Source organism: Ovis aries, chromosome 7 (genome assembly GCF_016772045.2).
Source record: "Ovis aries strain OAR_USU_Benz2616 breed Rambouillet chromosome 7, ARS-UI_Ramb_v3.0, whole genome shotgun sequence".
Taxonomy (NCBI): domain Eukaryota; kingdom Metazoa; phylum Chordata; class Mammalia; order Artiodactyla; family Bovidae; genus Ovis; species Ovis aries.
In genome coordinates this window covers 99,546,616-99,572,884 of record NC_056060.1, presented here as the reverse complement: position 1 = coordinate 99,572,884, position 26,269 = coordinate 99,546,616, and the positions used below count along the sequence as shown (strand labels likewise).

The window sequence follows — 26,269 nt, the reverse complement described above, 5'->3', positions numbered from 1 at the left end:
GGCAGGAAGAGGGGAGACGGGCCTTAGAGTCACACCAACTTGAAACTCAGCTCGGCCACTTTTCAGTGGCGCCACTTTGGATAAATTGCTTCACTACTTCCGGGCCTTGGTTTCCTTGTAGGGAAATGAAGGTGATGGTATCTGCCTCGAGGATTGTGGACATTCAGTAACACAGTGCAAACCACATGCTTGGCACAGAGCCTGCCGTGTAACAGGTGCCCAGTAAACGCCGTCAATATCTATGTTGACACAGTAGAAGGTGTTCTCTTAGCCAGTTCAGCAGCTTAACGGAAGCTTCCAGTCCTTATCCAGAGCCACCTGGTGTGTGCCTGCAGTGTGCTGAGCATTTGTGACCAGAGGCGTCCCTGCAGCGCCGTCACGCGTGTCTGCTCCAACTTCCTGAGCGGTTTTCATCCCCACACCTCATCTATGTTGTTTGTTCTCAAACCTCCTTATGCCAGCTGAACTTGTCCTTGTAATTAGGTGATTTAATTAAATATTAAGCGAACAGAATGTCAGTACAAAAAGACAGATGCTTTTTCTATTAAAAAAAAAACAAGTTTTGGAAAGACTTAATAAAAGTAACTCAATAAATTGAACAAAAACTTCTGAGGACGTCGAGTGGTCATTCTCACAGAGACAGAAAGTAGAATCGTGGTTGCCAGGGACTGCAGGGGAGGGAAACGGAGAGTTCTTCTTCAGTGGGGACCGAGGTTCAGCCGCAGCATTTCTGGAGATGCATGGTGGTGATGACTGCGAAATGAGTGTGCCACTTAATATGACTGAGCTGAGATGGTAAATTTTATGTCATGTGTATTTTGTTACAATTTTAAAGACTGTTTTAATCTGTCACACGAGCTGTGGGTTGGAGAGCTGTTAGGGCCTGGCGAGCAGGGGATCTAAAAGCTGGAGGAATCCCGCATCTAGGTGGTTTTCTAGTGGTCTTTTAAGGTTTCTTATTTTCAGGAACCTGAAATTGGACATTGTAGGTAATTCGTCTTAGGTGTGGTTCATTCGAGAAAGAGAACAAGTCCTGCTGATCCGTGTACCGTTTCTTAAAGATGAGGCTTTGGCGTAGATCAGAGCATAAGGAAATGACACATGTATATTTAAAATGTTAAGTCACACGTTTAAGTCACGTGTGTGTCTTAGGTTGGGCTCCTGGGGAATAAACTGAGATGGAGATGTGCAGGAAGCTCGTTGGGGAGTGAGCGCTCTCGGATCCAGGCCTGGATGAGAGTGAGGGAGGGAGGACCGAGAGAAAGAGAGAGGATGCCTGGGGGGAGACGGGTGCCAGCCACTCTCCAGAGATGTGCAAATGCTCAGTAAATCTTTAATCCACTTTTCTGTTGACGGGAGGAGGTATGTTCCCTCCCTGTGCTTTGGCTGGAGGCCAAACTATGGTAGGGTTAATGGTGAAGTGAAGTCGCTTAGTCGTGTCCAACTCTTTGCGACCCCATGGACTGTAGCCTACCAGGCTCCTCCATCCATGGGATTCTGCAGGCAAGAATACTGGAAGGGGCTGCCATTTCCTTCTCCAGGGGATCTTCCTGACTCAGGGATTGAACCCAAGTCTCCTGCACTGGAAGCAGACACTTCAACCTCTGAGCCACCAGGGTTAATGGTGACCGCCTTCAGAAGGGCTTATGCCACCAGGTGCTATCACTCCCAGGGTTGTTGTATTCAGTGCCCCGACCCACGCCTCCCCCAGAGGCTCCCAGACCCTCGCAGGTGGGTCTGGCCCCATCCCTCGCGGGGCCGCTGCTCCTTTCTCCTGGGCCCTGGTGTGCGCAGGTTCTGCCTGTGCCTCCCAGAGTCTGTCTCCCCAGCCCTGTGGAATCCTGTAATCGAACCCCACTGGCCTCCAAAGTCAAATTCCCTGGGGCTTCTCAGTCCCTTTGCTGGATTCCCAGATAACCAGAATGGTGTGGTTGCTCACCTAGAGCCAGACATCCTGGAATGTGAAGTCAAGTGGGCCTTAGGAAGCTTCAGTATGAACAAAGCTAGTAGAGGTGATAGAATTCCAGTTGAGCCATTTCAAATCCTCAAAGATGATGCTGTGAAAGTGCTGCCAGCAAATTTGAAAAGCTCAGCAGTGGCCACAGGACTGGAAACAGTTAGTTTTAATTCCAATCCCAAAGAAAGACAATGCCAAAGAATGCTCAAACTACCGTACAATTGCACTCATCTCACAAGCTAGCAAAGTGATGCTCAAACTTCTCCAAGCCAGGCTTCAGCAATACACGAACCATGAACTTCCAGATGTTCAAGCTGGATTTAGAAAAGGCAGAGAAACCAAAGGTCAAATTGCCAACATCCATTGGATCATAGAAAAAGCAAGATAATTCTAGAAAAACATCTACTTCTGCTTCATTGACTATACGAAAGGCTTTGACTGGGTGGGCCACAAGCTGTAGAAAATATTTCAAGAGATTGGAATACCAGACCACCCTACCTGCCTCCTGAGAAACCTGTGTGCAGGTCAAGAAGCAGCAGTTAGAACTGGACATGGAACAATGGACTGGGTCCAAATTGGGAAAGGAGTATGTCAAGGCTGTATATTGTCACCCTGCTTATTTAACTTATATGCAGAGTACATCATGAGAAACGCTGGGCTGGATGAAGCACAAGCTGGAATCAAGATTGCCGCGGGAAATATCAATAACCTCAGATAGGCAGTTGACACCACCCTTATAGCAGAAAGCAAAGAGAAACTAAAGAGCCTCTTGATGAAAGTGCAAGAGGAGAGTGAAAAAGCTTAAAACTCAACATTCAGAAAACTAAGATCATGGCATCCGGTCCCATCACTTCATGGCAAATAGATGGGGAAACAGTGGAAACAGTGGCAGACTTTATTTTCTTGGACTCCAAAATCACTGCAGATGGTGATTGCAGCCATGAAATTAAAAGATGCTTGCTCCTTGTAAGAAAAGCTATGACCAACCTAGACAGCATATTAAAAAGCAGAGACATTACTTTGCCAACAAAGGTCCGTCTAGTTAAGGCTATGGTGTTTCCAATAGTCATGTATGGATGTGAGAGTTGCACCTTAAAGAAAGCTGAGCACCTTTGAACTGCTTGTTGGAGGAGATTCTTGAGAGTCCCTTATATTGCAAGGAGATCCAACCAGTCCATCCTAAAGGAAGTCACCCTGAATATTCATCAGAAGGACTCATGCTGAAGCTGAAACTCCAATACTTTGGCCACCTGATGCAAAGAACTGACTCATTTGAATATAAGACCCTGCTGCTGGGAAAGATTGAAGGCAGGAGGAGAAGGGGACGACAGAGGATGAGATGGTTGGATGGCATCACTGACTTGATGGACATGAGTTTGAGCAAGCTCTGGGAGGTGGTGATGGACAGGGAAGCCTGGCATGCTGCAGTCCATGGGGTCTCAAAGAGCCAGATAACTGAGCAGCTGAACTGAACTGAATTGACTTTTAGTCCAGATGGCTTCAGACAAGAGCGTCTTCACTGTTTATGCATGCTCTTCTGAAAGTCTCACTGCATTTAATCATTACATACACCAGGTGTCCCCTTTGTGATATAGTAAGACTGTGAGGCTTAATCGCAGTAGATAAATGTGTGGGATGTGTTTAATGCTCAAATGATGTTTGGGACTCCATCAGCTTCTAAATACTTTCCAGAATAAATTTCAAGATCCATGAAACTTCAGCATTTTGCTTCTTACATTTCCAGACTCTTTTTTTTTTTTTTTGACATTTGATTACTTTGCGTGGGGGATCGCTCAAGCTCTCCATGTTTGTGCCAAAGGTCACCTTCCTCTCACGCCGTGTGGCTGTAGTTTTCTGTTTCCGGATTCTTCCGTGTCTCTCCATCTGCCACAGTAACCGACCACGCCTGCCCCGTTACATTTTCCATTTAGGCCCGCATCTTAGTACTCACCCCCAGGCTCTTGACGTGAATGATGGCCAATGTCCAGGATGCCCCAATTTCCTTCTTAGATGCGCTCTTCCAGCCCTTAAAAGAGAAGTCCTGCGTGTGTCATTGTTTGGGGGGCGGGGGGGGGGGGGGTTGTTTGTTTTGTTTCCATTGTTGGTTTTGTTTTTATTTAACAGTGTGTGAGCGTACAGCGCCGCAGCGGTAACTGCACTCTCGGCACCGCAGCCGTAACCGCATTCACGTTGTTGTGCAAACCAACCTGTAGAACCTTTTCACTTTGCAAACGGAAACTCCCATTTGCCCTCTCCCCAGCCCTGGCCAGCCACCATTCGCTTTTGTGTTTCTGTGAGCTAGACTACACGAGGTACTTCGTACGAGTGGAATCTTACAGCGTTTCTCATTTGGGGCCGGCTTATTTCTGTCGGCAGCACGTCCTCAAGGGCCGCCTGCATTTAAAAGGCCGAGTAGTATTCCGTCGTGTGTCTGTTCCGCATTTGGCTTATCCCGTCGTCTGGCAGTGGACACCCGGGTCGTGTCCACCTTTTGGTTATTGCGAATGAGACTCGTGAATGTGAGTGTGCACCGTTTTATTTTTAAGTGCAGACATATATTTTCATTTCTAGCAGCTCGCCATGCCCCAAATTGTAAACGGTAAAGAGGGCGTCTGACTTCCTTTGCGAGCGGGGCCATAAATACAGCGCAAGGATACTGTGATTACCCCACGGGGTCTCATTTTCCTTCCGCGCGGGCTCCTGCTGACCTTTTAGTAAGAATACTATTCAGTCTCATTTCTATAATACTTAGGCCTTCATTTAGCCATGTTTTGTTGTTTCCCTTGGCTTCAAATTTTATCTCTTTATGCGAACTGGGAACTGAAGCCTTTCATTTGACTTGTGATCTTGTGCGTTCTGGAAGCTCATACATGTAATCATGGAACAAATAAAGCAGCTGGAAGAACTCTTTCCTGAACAAAACCCAAGTGGGGCACTTGGGTGCGAGCCAGGGTTTCCGCAGCTACCGAGGGAGATGCGAAAAGGCTGCCTTCATGACAACACCGACAAATCACTTCTGGCCCCAGAGGAAAGTCCTTTAGGCAATAAGCAGAGAGAGGGCAGGGACCTTTACACGTTTCATTGCCTGACCACAAAACAAAGTATTTATGGGAGCCTTCCAAGGTCTCTGCCTGTGTTAGTCCCTCAGTCGTGTCCGACTCTTTGCGACCCCACGGACTGTCGTCCGCCAGCCTCCTCTGTCTGTGGGATCCTCCAGGCAAGAATACAGGAGTGGGTTGCCATGCCCTCCTCCAGGGGATCTTCCCGACGCAGGGATTGAACACGCGTCTCTTACGTCTCCTGCGTTGGTGGGCGGGTTCTTTACCACTAGCGCATCTGTGGCTTCGCGCTCAGCCATAGTGGGAAACTCTGGGCTGTTGGGTCTGATCCTGGCCTCCCGCTAAACGTGCTCTGTGATCCCAGGGCAGACACTGAGTTTGACTCCCTGGGGTTCCATTCTTCCAACCAAAATTCAGAACTGTATTGTGTGTGTACATGTAACTGCTGAACAACTAACTAACGACGCACAAAGTCCTCTGCTAACTGCTCCTTAAGAGAGGAAGACGTCTAACGTCCTGCGGTGACCAAATCAAAATTTCACTGGACATCTTAAAAAGATCGGTTATTTATTGTATTTGTGTATATACCCTGATGCTGGGAAAGATGGAAGGCGGGAGAAGGGGACGACAGAGGATGAAATGGTCGGATGGCATCACCGACTTGATGGACGTGAGCGTGAGTAAGCTCTGGGAGTTGGTGACAGGGAGGCCTGGCGTGCTGCAGTCCGTGGGGTCGCACAGAGTCGGACACAACTGAGCGACTGAACTTAACTGATGAATGTACATACATTTAGGTCTGAACTGACACGTTCGAAGGCAAAAAGCTTGGAAGGGAGGTATGGTTTTAGAAATATAGAAAGTGAAGTTGCTCAGTCGTGTCTGACTCTTTTCGACCCCATGGACTATAGCCTACTAGGCTCCTGCACCCATGGGATTCTCCAGGCAGGAGTACTGGAGTGGGTTGCCACTGCCTTCTCCAGGACACCTTCCCGACCCAGGGGTTGAACCTGGATCTCCCGCACTGCAGGCAGACGCTTTGCCGTCTGAGCCCCCAGGGAAGCCCTAGAAATGAAGAGCAGCATCGCAGTTTTTAACCGTTTATCCGTCCATTCAGCCAACGTGGACGGATGCCTGGGTCAGGGCTTCTCAAACTTGTGGCGCGTGAGCCTCGCATGGAGGTCGTTTTGATCACATGCTCCTGGGCCCCGTGCTCAGAGTCTCCAGTTCAGTAGATATTGTAGCAGGGCCTGAAAACCTGCATGTCTGCAAGCCCAAGTAATACTGATCCCGCTGGTGTGCAGACCCTGCTTTGGGGACCCAAGTTCCAGAGACACTGAGAACTCCAAAGTGAAGAAGGCGCAGTCATGTCCTTAGGGCAGAAAGGGCTAATGTTAATGCTCTACGTTGCTGTGACCTTATTAGTCACGTTGTATCACTGTGTGTGTACAGATGTGTTTCCAAGGCATGTCAGAGCCCATAGCACATACAAAGGCATGGAAACTGAAGTCACAAGACACATTCAGGGATGTGGAGTCTGTGTCACCAGAGCAGAGGGCGCACAGCTGGCCAGGGCGTGGAGTTTTTTTGGGGGGAGGGGGGCATGTGGCAGGAGAGGTGTCAAGAACTAGATAGAGCTCTGATCACAGTAGATGTTGGGTGCCCTAAGGAATTTGACTGTTTTCCTAACAATCAAAGGAAATGGAAAAGGGAAAATTTGAAAATTCACGAGAGCTCCTGAGAAGGTAGAGTTACGGATAGTGAAGACTTTAGTCAAATATAATTGTTAACCTGATCATCTTTCTGGAATCACACTTTAGTTGGAAGTTAATCTTTCTGGTGTCTGATTTCTTCAGTTCTGGTAATTTTTGTGTACCATAAGATGAGTTGGCTTCCCTGATAGCTCAGTTGGTAAAGAATCCGCCTGCAATGCAGGAGACCCCAGTTTGATTCCTACGTCTGAAAGATCTGCTGGAGAAAGGATAGGTTACCCACCCCAGTATTCTTGGGCTTCCCTTGTGGCTCAGATGGTAAAGAATCCACCTGCAATGCAGGAGACCTGGGTTCGATCCCTGGGTTAGGACGATCCTCTGGAGAAGGGACAGGCTACCCACCCCAGTGTTCTGGCCTGGAGAATTCCATGGACTATACAGTCCATGGGGTCACAGAGAGTTGGACACAACTGAGCAACTTTCACTTTCACTCACTTAAGATGAATTACATGGGATTAAAAATGACCTGTTTTCCTTAGTTCTGGAGGAAAAGAGCCTCCTCATTGAAGTACTGGATTAAGCCAGACTTGGAGCTTAATTCATTAACCCTACTCAAATTCATTGGAAAAGACCCTGATGCTGGGAAAGATTGAGGGTGGGAGGAAAAGGGGGTGACAGAGGATGAGATGGTTGGATGGCATCACTGACTCAATGGACATGAATTTGAGCAAGCTCCGGGAGTTGGTGATGGACAGGGAGGCCTGGCGTGCTGCAGTCCATGGGGTCGCAAAGAGTCGGAACCAGCTTAGCAACTGAACAGCAACAATAACTCAGACATTTTAGCTTGCTGAGCCAATGTTTTAATGTCGCCCAGTTTAGTCCTGGGAGGTGTGACTCCTCCAAGGCCACGTAGCTAGGTGGTAATGTGTCTAGGAAAAAGGCAGGCACTGTAGCGGAGTGAACCGCTTTCCTTCCCACCCGCTCCAGGGAGCACCTCCTAGCACACCCCATGCCTTCTCCCCTCGCCCTCATGCGGCGTCCCCTTCTCCCCTCGCCCTCACGCGGCGTCTCCCCTCGGCAGTGTGCTGCCCTTTTGTTCATTGTCTGCCCCCCCTCACGTCAGTGTCCCGGGGGCAGGGACGCCTGTCCGCCTTGCTCACTCACATCTCCCCAGCTCCCAGAACAGGACTGGGCACACAGTAGGTGCTTCTGCTGGTTGAACACAAGAGTAGACGCTGCCAGCTCCTCTCAGTGGGGTTCACTGCCATCAGCAGGGGTCACCTGTGTACGGGGGATGGTGGCCCAAGGCCCTTCCCTCCCAAGGGGGCAGAGACTGAGCTCAGGGTGCCAGCCGGTCTGCCCCGAGCAGCGTGTACCCTTCATTAGATCCCTGGGTCAGGCTGCAGGGTTTCAACAGGAGGGAGGTGGCTCCCCAGCTGAGCCCACAAACCCTGGGTCCCTGCTGACCCGGAAGTTACCGGTGAGGAGCCCAGAGCTGATCCACAGGCCTCTGAAGGCTCTGGTCTTCCTATGGCCTCTGTCCCCAGCCCTCTCCCAGCACCCGTATGGGGCAGAGTCCAGAGGAGTGAGCGGGAGGAGGGTCTGTTATTCAAATGCCAAGCATTCACCAAGTGCCTACACTGCCAGCCACAGTTCTAGGCTCGGGGGGGTGCAGCAGGGAATGAAAAGAGCTTCCCTGCCCTCAGGAAGCTTATGCTCTGGTGGGGAGAGCAGAGGAAAACAATGAATAACCGTGTGGTGTATGTTAACCGAAGTGCGAGGTGAAGGAAACAGGATAAGCAGCTGCGGAGGGGCAGAAAGGGCTTGTTTTCCTGAGACTCGTCCACAGGAGGAGACCCCAGGCAGGCAGGAGGAACAGTGAGTGGGCTGCCGCAGTGGTCTTGCTAAGGATTGATGCTGGCCTGGGCCGGGCAGTGATGGACGTGGTGGTGGTCAGGTCCTGGTTGCCTGAGGAAGGTGCAGGCAGCGAGCTGGGATGCGAGGAGCCCGGTGGCTGGATACAGGTGAAAGTCAAGGAGGACTCTCAGCTTGGGGCCTGAGAAGCTGGAAGGATGGAGAGGGGACCCCAGGGGAGAAACTGTTTTCGGAGGAAGGTCAGGGGGTCAGCTTTGGCCACGATGCCTGTTACACACCGAGGGAATGTCAGGTAGAAAGATAGGTCCCAGGCTGAACTAGAGAGAGACACCTGGGAGCTCCCGGTGGACAGAAGATGGGCCCCGGGCGGCGCCCACATCCCGACCCCAGACTCTGAGTGTGCCGCCGTACCCGACAAGGAGAAAGCACAGTCGTACCTGGAATAGGGTGGCTGCTGCTGCTGCTAAGTCACTCAGTCGTGTCCGACTCTTCACGACCCCATGGACCGCAGCCTACCAGGCTCCTCTGTCCATGGGATTTTCCAGGCAAGAGTATTGGAGTGGGGTGCCATCGCCTTCTCCAATAGGGTGGCTAACCAGCAATAAGATGATCCTGGAAGATCCAGGTGAACCCAGGGTAATTGCAAGCGTTCTTTAATGGGGAAGCTGGAGGCAAGAGGGTCAGAATCAGGGAAATGGCAGCAGGGGGAGGACTCAGGCCGACAGGACTCGCTCTGAAGGTGGAGGAAACGGGCCATAGACAAGAGACGCCGGCAGCTTCTAGAACCTGAGACAGCATGGGCATGGACTCCCCCAGAGAGCCACAGAAGGGAAGGCGGCCCCCACCACCTCACTCATAGCCCCATGAGACACATTCCAGCCTTCTGACCTCCAGAGCTGTAATGTGATAGACGCATGCCGCTGTAAACCACGCACAGAACTGTCTACCTGTTCTCCATTACAGTCCAGGCTCTTTTTTTCTGTGCAGCCACCATCCTTGTCCAGAATGGTCTATCATTGTGGGCAACTGGAATGCGAAGACACTGACAGTGAAATGGGTCTCACAAAAATAGGTTTTCTTATTACAAAAGCAACACATGCTTCTTACAGAAAACTGTAGACCAAAAAGACGCGCACCACCCCACCCGTTACTTAGAAAATCACCGTTGAAACCCCTGGGCATCAGCTTCCCAGAGCCTCTTCTATCCGCACTGAGGTAGGGTCACGCCACGTGTGTTTTGGAAACCGGTGTAATTTGTGTAAGCCGTCTGCCAAGTGTCACACTTGGCGCTGTTCCAACTTAACTCCTGTGGCTTCGCATTTAGCCTCTCCCAAGCAACCCCTGTGGGGAAGGTCCACGCTGAACGGTGAGAAGAACCGGGTCAGCCCGGGGGACACGGCGGCTGCAGGGACGGTGTCCCGGGCCAGGGGCCCCCAGGTGGGGGGCCGCGGCGCCTGGAGCAGCGGGGAGCTCTGCGCTCAGTGGAGCGTGGAGGGGAGGCTGAGCGGGGAGCCCGAGAGGCTCAGGTCTGCAGCCGTCGCCAAGCGGGATCCCTTTTCACACGGATCGTCTCAGCCCAGCCCTGTTCCCACAGCCTGACTTTGACCCCGTTGTTTCTGACTCCCGGTCTAAAGGAACAGCGTCTGGGCCTTGTGGCCCATGAGCCCACTGCAGCCTGTCGTGCGGTCCCTGGGTCAGGAAGACCCCCTGGAGAAGGAAGGCGCCCACTCCAGTACTCTTCCCTGGAGAACCCCACGGACAGAGGAGTCTGGCAGGCTACAGTCCATGGGGTCGCAAAGAGCTGGGCATAGCTGGGCGATTTGCACTTTCACTCTTGAAGCAGAGTCAAAGTAAAGGTCATCAGGATTGAGAAGATTGAGGGACTCGAGGCCTAGAATTGTGGTTGAGACCCCGCACTGGGGTCCTTCCTGAGCCTTCATCTGACGAGACTGCATCTTTTTGTCTGTCTTTGTTATTAGTCCAGATGTTTCTATCTCAAGGGGTCCCTCCCAGTCAGCGCATAAACGCCCCTGTTGAGCAGGATACCAACACTGCTTTCCTTGGCCTGTTCCAAGCAATAGGGATTGACCAGGGGCCAGCTTGGAGATTCAAGCAAGGCTTCCTTGGCGCTCCTGCGCGGGCTGCAGGAGAGCGTGCCAACGAGTAGCGGTTCCCCTGCTCGCCCATCGGGGTGGGGCGAGGGCTGCGTCAGGGGCTGGGCTGGTCTGCCCACCCCTTGGTGCCGCTGTGTGCGGGGGGCCGGGGGCAGTACCGGGCTTCTGCTCCCCACACCTACTGTGTGCTCCCAGCTCTTCAGAAATGGCAGTTGGGTTTTTTGGTCCTTTTTTGTATCTTTTGGTCCAGAATTTGCCCCAGCTGTGCGTGCACATGATTATTTTTAGTCCCTTGTAGTTTCCTTGTATGTTGTAGCTCCAGGAGCCGTGTGTCCTGGCATAAGCTCTGCAGCAAAGGGTCCCAGGTTCCAGGACCGCCTCAGGGAGTGACATACTCTTTAACTGACGCCTGAAAGATTAGATGGGATCTCCCAGCTTTTCCTCAGGAGCCTCTTCCTGGCATTGGCAGAGGAGGAATTATATACAAGCCCTAGATTCATTTCTTCGCCTTTTAGGCGCTTGTGCTAATATGGAAACTAATGCGGAAAACACCAGGGGAGATACAGCTCATGCCTGCAGAAGAGCAGCGTTGACGCCAGTAGCAGCGGACCCTTGCTACACGCCAGCTACTGTGAGAAGTCAAAGCGCGTGTCGCCCAGTCGTGTCTGACTCCTGTGACCCCACGGACTGTAGCCCCTCCCAGGCTCCTCCGTCATGGGACTCTCCAGGCAAGAGCACGAGTGTGTAGACATCCCCTCTCCCGCGGATCTTCCCGACCCAGAGCTCAAGCCCATGTCTCTTGCATCTCCTGCACTGGCAGGCGGCTTCTTTACCGCTAGCGCCACCTGCCAGCTAAGTGCTCGGTGCAGGTGATTTCTTAAAGAACATTTATGTGTTTGTTGTCCTGTGGCCGTGCTGGGTCTGCCTTACTGCGCGGGCTTGCTCTGGTTGTGGCGACCGGGCTCCCCTCCGGTCTCTGTGTGCGGTCCTCTCTGTGCAGCAGCTCCTCCTGTGCCCCCGGGCCCTACAGCTCAGTAGTTAGGGCCCAGCCTGGGCTGCTCCGAGGCATGTGAAACCTTCCTGGACCGGGGACTGAACGAACCCGTGTCCCTTGGATCGGCAGGCAAGTTCCAAACCCCTGCACCACCAGCGAGGTCCCGTGTTGATGATTCTTTACTGTCTTGTAACAGTTCCAGGAGCTGGGTGCATTTTCTCCATTTTGTAGATGACGGCTCTGACGATTAGAGAAGTCCCTGCCTCCCAGGGCCCAGCCCCGGTGGATCCAGGGTGATTCAAAGGTGGGGACGGAGTCGGCGTCCTTGGAAATAACTTATTTAATTATGGATAGAGAGGAATTAGAAAATTAGCGGAGAAAAAGAGGCTGAATAACTTGGTTCACATGGAATACCAATCACCACCTACGTAGGCCACAGGCGTCTTCCCGTTCTCCCGAAGGAGAGGAGGCACTGAGGCCCCCCCCCCGCCCCGGTCTGATCTTGGCAGCAGGCTTGGTGGGTACCCATGCACCAGATGGGAATTCGGCCAGAAAATAGTAAGAGAGAAAAAGAGGCTGAATAACTTGGTTTACGTGGGATACCAATAAAATTCCAAGACAAGGAATTTGCACCATCTACGTTGGGCCACCGCCGGTGCCACTTGAACATCGGAAGGTGCCCCTCCTCGGGCTCCTTCTCACGTGGGCTTGAAAACCGGGGCAAGTAAACAGACATGGCGAGCACCCACGCTCCAGATGGGAATTCAGCCAGAAAAATGGGGAGCAGGAAAGAACGACATGGGGGAATCAGTCTTTCTGGAAACTGATCCGATTTCTTTATTTTGGGGTTTGCTTATATACCTTTTGTTACACATAAGGATGAATACAGAGTCACGCGGGGGTCAGCAGTCCTGACCTTTATCAAAATCGCGTGCTTCACGTAAATGTATAAAAAAAAGGTCTTAGGGGTTTTACATCATCTTCTGGCCATGAGACCTGCTGACATTTTATGACCCTTTATTTCTGATAACCAAAAAACTTATTTTTTCCAAGGGTGTTTTTTCTTAAGCCAGGCACCACCCTCCAAATAAAGTTACATTCCTATAGGGTGAGGGTGTAGTGAGTTACAATCAAGAAAGGAATTTATTTAACCCAAGGTTAACATGATTAATCTTAAAGGTTAATACTTATTTCTCCTATATGCTTAAAGGTTAATACTTATTTCTCCTATATGTTAGTTATATTCATTATAAGGGCAGGGAATATGGAGATTTAGCAGCAAACATCAGCCCAACAAATGAAAATCCTTTTACCAATGTTCCCCTTAAGATCTGTTTAGTCTTAAGATAGTGATAAAGCTACATTCTTACACAGCAAGGACACAGTGATTTATAACAAACTACAGTGATCTATTACAAAAGAGAAAATTCATTAACTCAAAAAGTCTAGTATTGCTAACCTTAAAAACTACTGTATTTCCTTTTCTATATTCCAAATACATTGATTAATATATTCCCAGGTGCCTAAGGATATGGAGGCCTGGCGGCAATCATTGACTCAACAATGAGAAAAGCCCTCAGCTAATTAAGACTCTCAAAATACTCCAAAACTCTCTGTGCTGTTTATGGTTGAGAGGTAGTAAACAATCATGTGCGTAGTGGCAGGAGTATGGATAATCCTGTCACACAAGCTAGTCTGTCAGCAGAGAGGTTTGACCTGAGACACCCTTGTCACACTCAGGGCAGGGAATTAGCAGCAATTATTGGCACAACAAATGAAAAAACCCTTCACCAATATAATTCCTAACCAACCCACTATAGTAATAATTTCCAACTCCCCAAAAGAATTTGCCTTTAGTAAGTCTAAAAAGCATCTCGTGCCTTTCAGATTGGGAGGCTGTAAACAATCACATGTGGCCGGACGAACCTGTACAGGTGGGCTAGATAACCTTCAGAGGAGTCCGTAAGCTGAAACGCTCTTGTCACGCCCAGGAATTTTTACTGCCTTGGGGCTGCACGTTTACTCCTTCTCAGAGAGAAACGGTTATGGGGGAGAGCATAAAACAGACTCTGGTTTTGGGGTTAGATGCTCGGGAACAGGGGGTTTCCTGAGGCTTGATCACGCCTTTGCGTACGCCAAGCCTCCTTCCTCATGACCTTTGCCATGGGCAGAGCTCCTCACGCTGGCCCCCGGCACCTGCCCCTGGTCAGTCGGCCTGTGGGTCACAGAGCCCACGTTCAGAGCCAGGCCTCGTGCCTCCAGAACTCGGATCCTCGCTTCACCGTGGCTGGGGAGCCAAGCCCAGCCTCTGCTGGACTCTCACCATCCCAGAGATGTGCTCTCGGGCTGAGGTGCGGGCGGTGCCCACCCTGGAGCGCAGACTCCGCCTTCGAGCACCCACACAGCGCTGCCTTCTCACCAGATGCCCTCCCTGCCAGGGAAGCACCCAAAGTCTCCCCACAGTCCCCCTGGAGGTTAAACCTCTGGGCTCCACTTGCAAGAATGCTGCAGAATGGCAGGAAAGGCATTTCATTCTCTCACCAACTCTTGGAAATAGTAAAGGTTCATTTCATACTGACGCAGGAGTATGGTGGAGCTTGGCTGTTCAGAGTGCAAGGAGGTGGTTGTGCCAATATGAAAACTTTAGTTCAAGGGTTTCTCAGTAAAGTGATATAAGAGGTATGCAAGGAGGGGCTTCCCTGGTGGATTAGTGGTGAAGACTCTGCCTGCCAGTGCAGGGGACATGGGTTCGACCCCTGGTCAGGGAAGATCCCACAGGTCACAGGGCAGCTAAACCCATGCACCCCAATCCATGCACCCTAGGACCCAGGTTCCATGGCAAGAGAAGACACCACAGGGAGAGGCCTGAACACCACAGCTAGAGAGCAGCCCCTGCTTCCTGCAGCCAGAGAGGCCCTTGCACAGCAGGGAGGCTCAGTGCGGCCAAGAGCAAGGACCCTTCAGACCTCAGTCCTCAAGATGCACAATATTTCCTTAAAAAAGAGGCATGCAAGGAGAGAGCATTTCTCGTGTCATGATAAAAACGAGTTACTCAGTAGGAAGGACTGCCTTGAAAATCATCCTCTGCGGCTGCTGCTAAGTCACTTCAGTTGTGTCTGACTCTGTGCGACCCCATAGATGGCAGCCCACCAGGCTCCCCCGTCCCTGGGATTCTCCAGGCAAGAACACTGGAGTGGGTTGCCATTTCCTTCTCCAATGCATGAAAGTGGAAAGCGAAAGTGAAGTTGCTCAGTCGTGTCCGACTCTTCGCGACCCCGTGGACTGCAGCCCACCAGGCTCCTCCATCCATGGGATTTTCCAGGGAAGAGTACTGGAGTGGGTTGCCAGTGCCTTCTCCAGAAAATCATCCTCATTTGCTTCTAAATTAGTTTGCTACTTGTTGAAAGCTGTTTTCAGGCAGGGATGCCTTGTCCCGTGCAGGCCTAACTTCAGCTTTCATATTTAGAAGATGCACTCACCAGGGTCTCGTCCTTGAATGCACTCCTGTTGCGTGCCCAGAGGGTACTGACGGGAGAGACTTGGATGAGCGCACGTCTTTAAAACCTCAGTGCTGATCCTTTCTCTCGGCTTGTAATCACTGACCAGACAAAGGTTTTTATTTGACCCCTGTCTTCAAGAGCACAAACAGAGTTCACTGTACCTTTTGCAAGAAGTTAAACAGCAGAACGGTTTTTGTTTTACATCCAAAGTTAGGTACATTCCTAAATAATACCGGTTTGTATTAAATTCCTCCCCCTCTGGCACTGCCTCCTTCAACACACACATAGTGCAAAACACGTAGCTAGTCAGTCCACCCTAGAATGGTCCAGAAGAGAAAATACCGGGGAGGGTTTCCTTTACTCTTCATCATGGGGCCTGAGGCCAGAGGGCTGATGACCACACCTGGGTCTCAGTTGTTGCTCAGTTGCTCAGTCGTGTCTGACTCTCTGCGACCCCACGGACTGCAGCATGCCAGGCCTCCCTGTCCATCACCAACTCCCGGAGTTTACCCAAACTCATGTCCATTGAGTTGGTGATGCCATCCAACCATCTCATTCCCTGTCGTCCCCTTCTCCTCCTGCCCTCAATCTTTCCCAGCATCAGAGTCTTTTCCAAAGAGTCGGCTCTCCGCATCAGGTGGCCAAAGTATCGGAGGTTCAGCTTCAGCATCAGTCTTTCTAATGAATATTCAGGGTTGGTTTCCTTTAGGATTGACTGGTTTGATCTCCTTGTTGTCCAAGGGACTCTCAAGAGTCATCTCCAACACCACAGTTCAAAAGCATCAGTTGTTTAATGCTCAGCCTTCTCTATGGGTCTCAGAAATTATATAAAAAATGAAACCAGGAAATCGAGATCTGGCTAAGGCTTTATTAAGATCCAGGTGCCAACACCCAGTAGTCGGAAGCGAGGAAGCCGCTAGCAGCCCGAGAGTGACGAGCAGAGGAGCTGGCCGCGCCGGAGGCGCCGAGGGTGGACCCGGATCAGGAACGCCCTTGCTTGGCAGCGTGCCACCAGCACCGAAGCTGGCCGGTGGTCTCTTTCCTCGTGTTCCTTCATCTGACCCAGAGATTCTGTCCATGTGATCCCAGCCCCAAGGGACCTGCAAGGTCAGAGCCATCTTCGTGACGATAAGGCACTGTTTGCCTTATCTCCCTCTGTTGACATTTGCATTGATGATGCAAAATCTGTGGTAGGTGACACTGCTGAGCTGTTTCATCTGTTCTCAGCATAAATCAGCGCAGTAGCACCAGACCGCACTGGTAGTCATTGTATTCTCCATCATTTTGCCCTCACAGTTAAAAAAGTAATAATGAAGTCAGTTTCACTTAAGAATATCCTAGATGAAGCAATAAAATATTGCGTTATTAAATCTTAATCCTCAAGTGCACATCTTTTTTTTTTTTTTTTTTTTCCATTCTGAGATGTATCCATCTAGCATTTCCATTACATGCCAGGGCATGGTAGTTATCTCCAGGAAAAGCACTTGCGCAATTGTTTTATAAGTTGAGATCGTGACTGGCCACTGTTTTAATGGAACACCATTTTTATTTGAAAGAATGACGGAAAAACTACAGTTATTAAGACTTGAATATGTGGTCGAAATTTCCTTGAAAATGAATGAAGGGAGCCTGTCATTTCAAGGAAAACAACTGTGACTGTATTTGTTGCCAAAGCTAAAATTCAAGCTTTCATGTGAAAATTAGAATTTGGGAAACTTGTGTCCACCGCTGTGAGCTTGACAGTTTCTCAATACTAAAAGACTTTCCTGGCGCATTCAGTGGCAATAGTCACAAATGTGGTTCTAAAAATATTGCATAATGAAATGTCTTAGAAGATCCGTGTAGCTCAGTGAATTAATGTTTTTCAGATAACCAATGGATGATGTTACAATATCATGGTTGGGCAAAAGGCCATTGAAAGTACAAAATACACCAAAGCAGAGTATGGAAAGTTAATTGATATGGTCTCAAATTATACATTACAGCTAGCCTTTAAGAAATTACTACTTATTGAGTTATAGTGTGATATAAAAATAAATATCTACTGTTATAGAAAAAGCCTATAAAATACTCCTCCCTTTTCAACTATATATCTGTGTGAGGCTGTATTTTTCTTTATATACTACAATCATGATGCCACAAAGAATTTAGAAGCAGAAATAAGAATCCAGCTTATACTATAGTAAGCATTCCTAAGACCCACAAAAATGTAAAATAATTCTCTTATCACTATTTCTTTTGGAAAATTTGCTTGGTTTTCATGAAAAATATTAATGTTAAAAGGTCGCTAACTTATTATTTTAAAAATTAATTAATGTATTAAATGTCCCCAGTTTTTATTTCTAGCATAACTATTAATAATAATAGTGATGCATGTAAACAGAAGCCTTTGGAATTCTCAATTTTTAAGAGTTTAAAGGAATCCTGAAGTTAGAAAGTTTGAGAACAACTGATTCAGTGTGCATAGAATACCTACTATGTGCTGGGCTGAGCTGGTACAGGGAAAGTATGGGGACTGGACAGACGTGGGTCCTGCCCACAGAACTGACAGTCACCGGCAACTAACAGACGCCTCCAACAGTGTGGTGAGCGCCACGCAGGAAGGGCACGAGGCGATGTTCTGTGGCCCCTGGCACTGTTTAGGGGAGATTCCAGGAGGAATGAATGTCCCGGGTGATGCCTGAAGGATGAGTCAGAGGTAGCCACACGGAGAGCTTGATTGCTTTGCGTGTATGGAAAAGCATGTGCTTAGACAAAAGTCCCCGTGCCAGAGGTCACGCCTTCACTGCAGAGTGAAAGAAGTGGTGTGTAACACGGGGGAGGGATGGTGAGACGCGGACCTGGACTGGAAGATGGTAGTCCCCTTGTGAAGGGCTTTGGGAGTCCAGGTGTGAGGTGCGAGGACCTCCCCCAGGGGGAAAGGGGGCATCCTGGGGTTGGGGGAGGTTAAGTTAGGACAGCGGCGTCAGATTGCACCTTAGACAGATCTCTCTGCTGAGAGAAGGGAGGTCTTGCCCCGACGGCAGCCAAATCAAGAGATCGTGGAACCTGGGCTAGGGCCTGCGGGGTATTGGAGAGATGTGGACAGATTTAAGGGACATTTGTATGGAGATGTTTACAGATCTAGGTATATAGGTTCAGTTTCAATTTGGTTCAGTTGCTTAGTCCTGTCTGACTCTTTGCACCCCCATGGACTGCAGCACACCAGGCCTCCCAGTTCATCACCAACTCCCGAACTTTACCCAAACCCACATCCATTGAGTCAGTGATGCCATCCAACTATCTCATCCTCTGTTGTCCCCTTCTCCTCCCACCTTCAATCTTTCCGAGCATCAGGGTCTTTTCAAACGAGTCAGTTCTTCACATCAGGTGGCCGAAGTATTGGAGTTTCAGCTGCAGCATCAGTCCTTCCAATGAACACCCAGGACTGATCTCCTTTAGGCTGAACTGGTTGGATCTCCTTGCAGTCCAAGGGACTCTCAAGAGTCTTCTCCAACACCACAGTTCAAAAGCATCAGTTCTTTGGTGCTCAGCTTTCTTTACAGTCCACCTCTCACATCCATACATGACCACTGGAAAAACCATAGCTTTGACTAGACGGATCTTTGTTGGCAAAGTTATGTCTCTGCGTTTAAAGAGGCTGCGTAGGTTGGTCAAAACTTTCCTTCCAAGGAGTAATTGTCTTTTAATTTCATGGCTGCAGTCACCATCTGCAGTGATTTTGGAGCCCAAAAAATAAAGTCTCCACTGTTTCTCCATCTATTTCCCATGAAGTGATGGGACCAGATGCCATGGTCTTAGTTTTCTGAATGTTGAGCTTTAAGCCAACTTTTTCACTCTCCTCTTTCACCTTCATCAAGAGGCTTTTTAGTTCCTCTTCACTTTCTGCCATAAGGGTGGTGTCCTCTGCATATCTGAGGTGATTGAGATTTCTCCCAGCAACCTTGATCACAGCTTGTGCTTCTTCCAGTCCAGCGTTTCTCATGATGTACTCTGCATATCAGTTAAATAAGCAGGGTGACAATATACAGCCTTGACGCACTCCTTTTCCTACTTGGAACCAGTCTGTTGTTCCGTGTCCAGTTCTAACCGTTGCTTTAAACAGATTGGGTGCAGTTAATGAGAGAAGGCTAGGCATCAAGACTGAATTTGGATCATTTGTGTCTTTTTTTTTTTTTATTTTTAGATTCCACATATAAGTGATGGACCAATGAACTTATATACAGAACAGAAAGAGACTCACAGATGTAGAAACCAAACGTGGCTACCACAGGGGAAAGCGAGGGGATAACTTAGGAGTCTGGGATTCACAGATGCACAGACGTGCTATATATACTATATATATTTTGTGCTTGTTATACGATGAGTAACGGCAGGATCCACGGTATAACGCAGGGCCCTGCGCTCAGCACCTTGTTATGGCCTAAAATGGAAAAGGATCTGAAAAGGACGAGCACGCATCTCTGAATTGCTTTCGAAGCAACACAATATTGTACATCAACTATACTTCAATTAAAAATTTTTTTAACTAAGATCCTACATGCATCCAGAAAGCTTTTTTAAAGACCGGATCTGGGCTTCAGATTCAGCACCTGGGAGTCTTGCCCGATGAAGTTCACTGACAGAAGGAAAGCAGGAGGCCCAGGTTATTAGAGGCAGAGCCACTGAGCTGTGCCCGAGATACCCGAGGGGAGACGCCCAGCCCATTCCGGAAGCTGAGGAGGAAGAGCTGGACCAGAGACACGCAGCTGATGGTTATTAGCACGTGAACGGTAACTGAAGACGCTGGGTGAGTGGGCTCTTGCAGAGAGAAGAATCTAAGCAAGAAGGGAAGACTGTCTGAAGACAGAATTATGGGAAGTACCAGTATCACCCATATTCAGGGTTGTGACAATTTAAAACAAGCTAAAAAGTAAGGCAAGGAGATCAAACCAGTCCACCCTAAAGGAAGTTGACCCTCAATATTCATTGGAAGGACTGATGCTGAAGCAGAAGCTCCAATACTCTGGTCACCTGAGGTGAAGAGCTGACTCACTGGAAAAGACCCTGATGCTGGGAAAGACTGAAGGCAGGAGGAGACGGGGATGACAGAGGATGAGATGGTTGGAAGGCATCACCAAATTAATGGACATGAGTTTGAGCAAACAACGGGAGACAGTGAAGGACGCGGAGGCCTGGCGTGCCGCAGCCCACGGGGTCACAGAGGTCGAACACGGCTCAGCAAGTGAGCAGCAACAACAAAGAGTGTGCAAAGAGGGCTGAGAAGAGTGCCCAGAAAGTGACGAGGACCCAGAGACTGTGCGGTCGCTGAGACCAAGGGGACGGAGGAGGGAGGAGGCTCAGTGAGGACCAGTGTCGTCAGCTAAGTCAGAGAAGCGGGACTTCCCTGCTGGTCCTGTGGTTAAGAAATTGCCTTCCATGCAGGGGACACTGGTTCGGCCCCTGGTCGGGGAGCTGAGACCCCACGTGCTGTGGGGCAGCCAAGCCCACAGCCCACAGTGAGAGACCCTGCATTCTGCACCTGTGACCGGAAGCAGCCAGGAATCTAAGAAAACGTAAATAAAAAGTCAGAGGCGTGATTAAGAGTGCTGTCTAGACTGCTGCTGCTGAGTTGCTTCAGTCATGTCCGACTCTGCGCAGCCCCATAGATGGCAGCCCTGCAGGCTCCCCCGTCCCTGGGATCCTGCAGGCGATGTCTCAGCCCCATAGATGGCAGCCCTGCAGGCTCCCCCGTCCCCGGGATCCTCCAGACGATGTCTAGACTAAGCAGCAAGGAAGTAAGTGTTGAGTCCTTGCCGTATCCAGACGCGCATCAGGGGACGGTTAGGCTCCAGGAGCAGAAGAGCAAGGAGAGCGGAGGGGGAGACAGGGAGAGGGGTTGGGGGCGGCTGGGAGAGAGAATGGGGGCTGTTACATCAGCGGCGAGGTTCTAGAAGACAGAGGAGAGACACGCGTTCGGGGGGCGGCTGGAGGGGAGCTGTGTCGCCACCAGAGAACCGAGCTTCGGTTAGGGCAAAGGGTGGAGTGAGTGTTAGCTGGAGAAGTTGTCACGGTTTGGATGAGGGTTGCAGAGGAATCTCCAGACACAAGAGTGTTTCAGACAGGGGTGAGTTTATTCAGAACGTGAGCGCTTCGAGCACAGCGGGCTGACCCCCGACAGACCGGGAGAGTCGGCCACTGGAACAGCCGGCTGACTCGGGAGGGCGCCCCCTTCTCACGGTGCATAGCCAACCTTTATAGCCTCAAGACAAAGAAGATTCCTGCTGGAAGGCTGGCATCAGGTGATTGGTTGGGGTCAGGCAGCTGGCTGGTTTGGATCAGGGGGTCTCATGGCAACAGTTGCTATGGGGCTCAGTCGGATCTGGAGATGACCTTGGCGTGGGGCTCTGTGTCTGTGGCCGTGATACGAGGCCTCACACCTCTGGCATAGGGCTCCACCGGAGTTAGGGTATTCAGTTCAGTCGCTCAGTTGTCCAACTCTTCGTGACTGCGTGGACTGCAGCACGCCAGGCCTCCCTGTCCACCACCAACTCCCGGAGTTTACCCAAACTCGTGTCCATCGAGCTGGTGATGCCATCCAGCCATCTCATCCTCTGTCGTCGAAGTTAGGACACAGGACGGTTTAATTAGAAGCAGAAGTGCCACGGCTCCCACTGGAAAGGTTGAGGAGGAGGAGAGTGATGGGAATTTAGATCAAAGGAGGAAAAAAAGCCCAGAGCAGCGTGAGGAAGAGGAGAGGGGAGTCTGGAAGGCTTGAGGGGCTCCCCAGAGTGGCCAGGGGTAGCAGGTGCTGGGGAGACAGGCAGGGAACACAGAGAGCTCGATCTTATTTTAGATACTGGTAATTTAATCACAGCCATCTTTTCTTTTTACACAATGATGCATTTATATCACAACCTAAAAATTACCCTTAACAGTAGTGATTGTTTTTTTAAAAAAAAAAACAAAACAAAGCCTCATTTTCTGGCTAATTCAGATTATTCCTGTGTGTTCTGCTGTTTACTTTTATGTTCACTAGGTTAAATCTTCAGCTATGTTCCTCCCATTGAGAGTCCCCTATGTAGAGAAATCTATTCATTATGAACATATTTATTGCTTCATTGAGTTGCCTATTTAAAATGCGGAGAACCACAAATTAAACGTACTGCTTTTCCATTTTGAAGAAAGTGGATGAATGGGCACCATTTTCTTGAATGCATGGTGTTTGTCTTATATCATTAACAGTCCAGATTCACAGGCTAGCAGATGCCAACCCTCACTTGTTTTGAAGCTTGTTCCTTATTGAAAGGGATGCGCCCTAAGACTTGCACGTGCTGTGTTCTGCATCAGGGGAGATGATAAGACAGATGTAATGGAGAGAGTTGATTTGGGGGGCCAGCTAAGCTAAGTGATCAACAGACACTGGTCTCCAAAACCTCTTTCTCTGAAGTTAATTATGCAAAGTACAAGACAGTTTCTTTGTTGAAATTGTAAAATAGAATATTTCAAGTAGCCTCAACATAATATTAAGCCATTAAATACTTCGATTAATATATTCCAAGTCTACAGTTGAGTTCAATTCAGTCGCTCAGTCAAAAACCCCACAGACTGCAGCACGCCAGGCCTCCCTGCCCATCACCAACTCCCGGAGTTTACTCAAACTCATGTCCATGAAGTTGGTGATGCCATCCAGCCTTCTCAGCCTCTGTCGCCCCCTTCTCCTCCCGCCTTCAGTCTTCCCCAGCATCAGGGTCTTTTCCGATGAGTCAGCTCTTCGCATCAGGGGCCAGAGGGCTGGAGCTTCAGCCTCAGCATGGGTCCAAGTCTACGGCCCTGTGCTGAACATTCATTATATTCAAGGCCTTGGTGTTGGTCCTGATGCTTTCTCTAATGTCGTTGTTGTTCGGTCGATAAGTCGTGTCTGACGCTTTGCGACCCCGTGGACTGCAGCACGCCAGGCTTCCCTGTCCTTCACCATCTCCCAGAGCTTGCTCAGACTCATGTCCATCGAGTCAGTGATGCCATCCAGCCATCTCTCCCTCTGTCGCCCCCTTCTCCTGCCTTCAGTCTTCCCCAGCATCAGGGTCTTTTCCGATGAGTCGGCCCTTCCCATCAGGTGGCCAGTGTATTCAGCATCAGTCCTTCCAATGAATATTCAGGGTTGATTTCCTGTGTGGAGAAGACTCCTGAGAGTCCAAGGAGATGGAATCAGTCAGTCCTAAAGGAAAGCAACCCTGAGTGTTCCTTAATGACATATCCTAATTTCTCTAGACTTCCAGTACTGGTAAATGAGAATGTCCCTGTGTTGAGTATGTCAAAGTTAGGGCTACACTGCAGGATAAAGGCGCTGCCAGGTGTGAAGTGTGCAGCTGATGCTGAGTGGCTCTGATCTGGAGGTCAGAGGTTTTGCTTTTGAGCTTTCATTGCTTTTTAAAAAAAGATCAATCATTACCCTTAAAAAGTACTTATTTACTCGCTTGCTCTGCGCCGGTCTCCGTTCTGGCGCTCAGGGTCTTCGATCTTCCCTGCAGCACACGGGGCCTAGTTCCCCGAGCAGGGCTGGAGCCCAGGCCCCTGCGCTGGGAGCTCGGGGTCGTAGCCGTTGGACCACCAGGGAAGTCCTCAGAGTGTTTTTTCTTTTTTAAATTTCTTCCTATTGTAACCGCAAGAGGCCATCTGAACCATTTCTTAAGACGTGGACATGGGTTCCCCTGTCAGTATCCAGGCTGGGGCAGACCAACAGAGAGAGCTTAGTCTCTCTCCCAGGACACCCGGTTCCGTCACACTCCCCGCCAGGCCGCCTCCGTTGCAGACGGAAGCCCTTCCGCTCTCTCTGGTTGCCTCAAGCTGGCTCTACTGATACTCGGGTCTGGAATTCTCACTCGGCCTCCACTCTTCCCTCGCTCAACGTTCCCAGTGACGCCCCGAGCCCTTTTCCCTCTGCGCGAGCCCTCCTGCACCTTGCCTGCGGGCTGCAGGGCCGCGCCTGCCGTCTCTCACTGACGTTGGGTCCTTCCCCAGGCGCTTTGCTCGGTTCCTCCTTTGAAGGAAAAGAAAGTGAAAGTGTTCGTCACTCAGTCGTGTCTGACCCTTTGTGACCCCATGGACTGTAGCCCACCAGGCTCCTCTGCCCATGGAATTCTCCAGGCAAGAGTACTGGAGCGGGTTGCCATTTCCTCCTCCAGGGGGATCTTCCCGACCCAGGGATCGAACCCGGGTCTCCTGCATTGTGGGCAGACGCTTTACCGTCTGAGCCACCAGGGAAGCGCGGTGAAGGAGCGCTGCTGCTGCTTTTTTTTTTTTTTTCTTGGCTGCCCAACTCAGCGTGCAGCTCTTAGACCCCGGCCCAGGAACTGAACTCACGCCCCCGCGGTGGACGCATGTGGTCCTGACCGCTGGACCACCCCGGCAGCCCCGGGAACGCTGCTCCAGGAGGGCAGTGCTGTCTGGAGACGACAGCTCCCGCCCTGCGGCAGCGCCTCCCTTTTTGTCCGTCCTCCGGTCGCATTGATTTGCTCTCTGCATCCATGACGCTGTCGTCCGTCCAGCCCAGTGGACGTAGCGCCTCCACTGGGGCTCAGCTAGAGCCTCTTCCCAAACCCAGAGCCGTGACGCCACCCTGGGTGCCGCCAGGACTCCAGATTCCAGTGTCTGTACTCTCTCAGCCCGGCAACCTTCATCTCCGTTACTTTACCGACGGCTCACGTAGAGGGCCTTTGTTTAGTCGTAGTGATACCTGGGCCCTCACCGGGAGGTACGCTCTCTCTAAAATCTCACATTCAAAGAGCTCTTTTCTGTGAGTCAGGACCTCTGATACAAGCTTGCCTGGTCGGGGTCGGAGTGAGCATCTGTGTTTCTAGCTTTTTATGGAAAGGTTTCTGGGCTTCCCTTGTGGCTCAGCTGGTAAAGAATCCGCCCATAAATGGAGGAGACCTGGGTTCAATCCCCGGGTTGCGAAGATCCCCTAGAGAAGGAAATGGCTACCCACCCTAGAGTTCTGGCCTGGAGGACTCCACGGGCTGTATAGCCCATGGGTTGGCAAAGAGTGGGGCAGGACTGAGCGGCTTCACTTTCACTTTCTTTGGTGGAAGGAGAAAATCCTTTATATTCCAAATGTGCTCAGTTCTTTCGCTTGTAAATAGGTGCTGCCCTTCTTTGAATGCTTTTCCCTATTTGTGTAAATTGCTCACTTTGTTTTGCTCCCTTAATTGGATGTTTTCAGCATTACATTTTTTCTCCTCCGCTTCTCCCCTCCTTTTGAAACTCCTTTCCGTGTCTTACATCTTTTCCTTGACTTTCTCTCCTCATATCTGTCTCCTTAATTTTTTGTTTGTTTGTTTTCCCGCTACTTTTTTTTTTTTAACTTAATCTCTCTCTACTGCATCCTGGAAGATTTTCTTAGTTTTGTCTTTCACTTTATTTAATTTCTCTTAAGCTGTATTGAACTTGCTAATCATATTTTTTCACACCAAGATTTTCAGTTGGTCCCTGGGTTGGGAGGATCCCCTGGAGGAGGGCATGGCAACCCACTCCAGCATTCTTGCCTGGAGAATCCCATGGACAGAGGAGCCTGGCGGGCTGCAGTCCATGAGGTTGCAGAGTCAGGCACAACGGAAGCCACTGAGCACAGACGCCTGCGTGCAAATCAAGCAGCGGCTTTAAATTCAAGCCGGGTGCTCAAGGGTGTAAGCAAGAAGGAGCAAACTTTTTGGAGAGGGATACACATTTCCAATTATAAATGATGTATTACTTATTGCAACTGGAGTCCACTGAGGGGAAAAAGCCGCAACAGCTTATTTCAGACCCAATACAGCTAGATGTCAGCAACGGAAATGACGTCGCTATCTTATTAGAAATACAGCAGAGAGATTACTTAGCAGCTGTCTCCTGCGCTGTCTTTTCACATTGCTCTGTAGTTCTTGGCAGAGAATCCAGAAGAGAAAAAAAATTAAAAAATTAAGCCACACTGTTTTCCTAGACTAAATGATTTCTGCTCTTCTGAGAAACAGATCTTAAAAGGTGATGTTTGTTCCATGATTGTTAGGAATAGAACATTTTAAAAATTGTTCTTTTTCCCCCTGG

At 49.9% G+C, this 26,269-nt stretch overlaps 1 protein-coding gene across 6 annotated transcripts in view; it reads left to right on the top strand.

Moving 5' to 3' along the window:
* The window catches only part of EFCAB11 (EF-hand calcium binding domain 11), a 173,354-nt gene that overhangs the window by 102,373 nt on the left and 44,712 nt on the right, over positions 1-26,269 (top strand). Inside the window, exon 6 of one of the 6 annotated variants that reach the window (XM_042252860.1) lies at positions 19,395-20,791. The exons of 4 other annotated variants lie outside the window; for them this stretch is intronic. In XM_042252860.1, the coding sequence (XP_042108794.1) occupies positions 19,395-19,407 (13 nt within the window). In that variant the 3' untranslated portion in view covers positions 19,408-20,791. Of the gene's footprint in view, positions 1-121; positions 5,995-19,394; positions 20,792-26,269 lie in introns of those variants that run through there. One more of the 6 variants, XM_042252857.2, reaches the window with a different exon arrangement.